The following is a 2,610-nucleotide window of genomic DNA, read 5'->3' on the forward strand; positions in this document are numbered from 1 at the left end:
AAATGACCCAAAAATGGGGGGAATTGAGGCAAAAAAGAAGAATTTACCTAAAAATGGGGATAATGGAACCAAAAATGGGGGGAATTGGAACAAAAATGGGAAATTGTAGGAAAAGCGGAGAATTGACATGAAAATGGGAAAATTGACACAAAAATGGGGGGAATTGAGCTGAAAAGTGGGAAAATTGACCAAAAAATGATAAAATGGGACAAAAAAAATGCGGGAATTGACCAAAAAAATGGGAAATTTGCATCAAAAATGGGGAATTTACCTAAAAATGGGGGAAAATGAACCAAAAATGGGGAAAAATGACCCAAAAATGGGGGAAAATGACCCATAAATGGGAGGAATTGAGGCGAAAATGGGGAATTGGCACAAAAATGGGAGGAATTTGCACAAAAATGGGAAAATTCACCCAAAAATGAGGAAAATTACTCAAAAAATGGCCAAATGGCAATGAAAATGGTCAAATGGACCAAAATGGGGAAAATTGACCCAAAAAATGGGAGAATGGAAGGAATTCAGGCAAAAATAGGAAAATTGACACAAAAATGGGGAATTTGGGGTGAAAATGGGGAAATTGTAGCAAAAAATGGGAAAATAGAAGCGAAAATGGGTAAAATTGACCCCGACGGTCATCGCCGTCCACTCCCTGGACAGCACCGGACAGTGGGAGAGCTTCGGCCTGGACCGCCGGGCCAAAGCGCTGGACATCGGGAAATTGACCCAAAAAAAGGGGAAATTGACTCAAAAAATTGTAAAATGGCACCAAAAATGGGGGATTTACCTAAAAAATGGGGAATTGACCCAAAAAATGGGGAGAATTGGTGCGAAAATGGGAAAACGGGAGCAAAAAATGGGGAATTGGGGCGAAAATGGGAAAATCGGCAGAGAAATGGGAAATTGAGGTGAAAATGGGAAAATTGGGAGTAAAATGGGGAGAATTGAGGTAAAAATGGGAAAATTGAGGTGAAAATGGGAAATTGACCCAAAAATAGGGAGATTTGACCCAAAAATGGGAAAATTGTAGCAATAAATGGGAAAAAGGAACCAAAAAGGGGAAATTTGCACCAAAAATGGAAAATTTACCTAAAAATGGGGGGAATTGACCCAAAAATGGGAGGAATTGACCAAAAAATGGAAGGAGTTGAGGCGAAAATGGAGAATTTACCTAAAAATTGGGAGAATCGGCAAAAAAATGGGGTGAATTGTGGTAAAAATGGGAAATTGTAGGAAAAGAGGAGAATTGACATGAAAATGGGAAAATTGACACAAAAATGGGAAAATTGACACAAAAATAGGGAATTGACCCAAAAATGGGGGGAATTGACCCAAAAGGGTGAGGACATTGTCCACTCCTCCCATTGACCAACACATGGATGACCTCAGTGACCTCCGGCCACTCTCCGGCCACTCTCCGGCCACCACTGACCACCACTGACCACTCCCCCCGCAGGTTTCACCCAGCAGCTGGCCTTCCGCAAACCGGACAGTTCTTACGCCGCTTTCCTCAACCGTCCGTCCAGCACCTGGTGAGTGACCACCACCACCACTCCGGCCACCGCGGCGGTCATCCATGGCACTGACCAATCCTCTCCGGCCAAAGGCTGACCGCCTACGTGGTCAAGGTGTTCGCCATGGCCAGCAGACTGACCCACATCGAGCACGCCGAGATCTGCCGTCCGGCCAAGTGGCTGGTGCTCGGCCGGCAGAAACCGGACGGAGTGTTCCAGGAGGACGGACCGGTCATCCACAAGGAGATGGTGGTCAGTGGTCAGCGGGGGGGGGAGGGGTGGACGGAGGGTGGACAAAGGGGGTTGTTGGTCGTTTGGTGGGTGGTTTTTGAGTGACCGTTGGGTGACCATTGGTCATTCCTTGGTCATTCCTTGGATGTTCTTTGGGTGACCATTGGTCATTCTTCAGTCATTCTGTGGTTGACCCTTGGGTCAGCCTTGGTCATTCTTGGTCATTCCTTGGTCATTTCTTGGGTGACCCTTGGGTGTACATTGGTCATTCACTGGTCATTCCTTGGTCACTCCTTGGTCATCCCTCGGGGGTCCATTGGTCATTCTTTGGTCATTCATTGAGTGTCCATTGGTCATTCTTTGGGTGTTCTTTGAGTGATTGTTGGGTGTCCATTGGTCATTTATTGGTCATTTCTTGGGTGTCCATTGGTCATTCTTTGAGTGACCGTTGGGTGTCCATTGGTCATTCATTGGTCATTCTTTGGTCATTCCTTGGATGACCCTTGGGTGTCCATTGGTCATTTGTTGGGTGGTCTTTGAGTGACCATAGGGTGTCCATTGGTCATTCTTTGGTCATTCCTTGGTCACTCCTTGGGTGTCCATTGGTCGTTCATTGGTCATTTGTTGGGTGATTTTTGAGTGACCGTTGGGTGACCATTGGTCATTTGTTGGTCATTTGTTGGGTGTCCATTGAGTGACCATTGGTCATTCGTTGGTCATTCCTTGGATGTTCTTTGAGTGGCAATTGGTCATTTGTTGGTCATTCTTTGGTCATTCCTTGGGTGTCCCTTGGGTGTCCATTGAGTGACCCTTGGGTGTCCATTGGTCATTTCTTGGTCATTCCTTTGGTGACCATTGGTCATTT

General features: G+C 45.9%; 1 protein-coding gene across 1 annotated transcript in view; it reads left to right on the forward strand.

Moving 5' to 3' along the window:
- The window catches only part of LOC130588127 (complement C3 alpha chain-like), a gene marked incomplete at its 3' end in the record, with an annotated part of 4,999 nt that extends 3,168 nt beyond the window's left edge, over positions 1-1,831 (forward strand). Inside the window, exons 3-4 of the mRNA XM_057389087.1 lie at positions 1,457-1,532; positions 1,607-1,831. Coding sequence (XP_057245070.1) covers positions 1,457-1,532; positions 1,607-1,831 — 301 coding nt within the window. The remainder of the gene's footprint in view (positions 1-1,456; positions 1,533-1,606) is intronic.
- Positions 1,832-2,610: the final 779 nt, after the last annotated feature.

Source organism: Malurus melanocephalus, unplaced genomic scaffold (assembly GCF_030028575.1).
Source record: "Malurus melanocephalus ecotype Western Australia unplaced genomic scaffold, MMel_1.1 scaffold_3428, whole genome shotgun sequence".
Lineage (NCBI taxonomy): Eukaryota > Metazoa > Chordata > Aves > Passeriformes > Maluridae > Malurus > Malurus melanocephalus.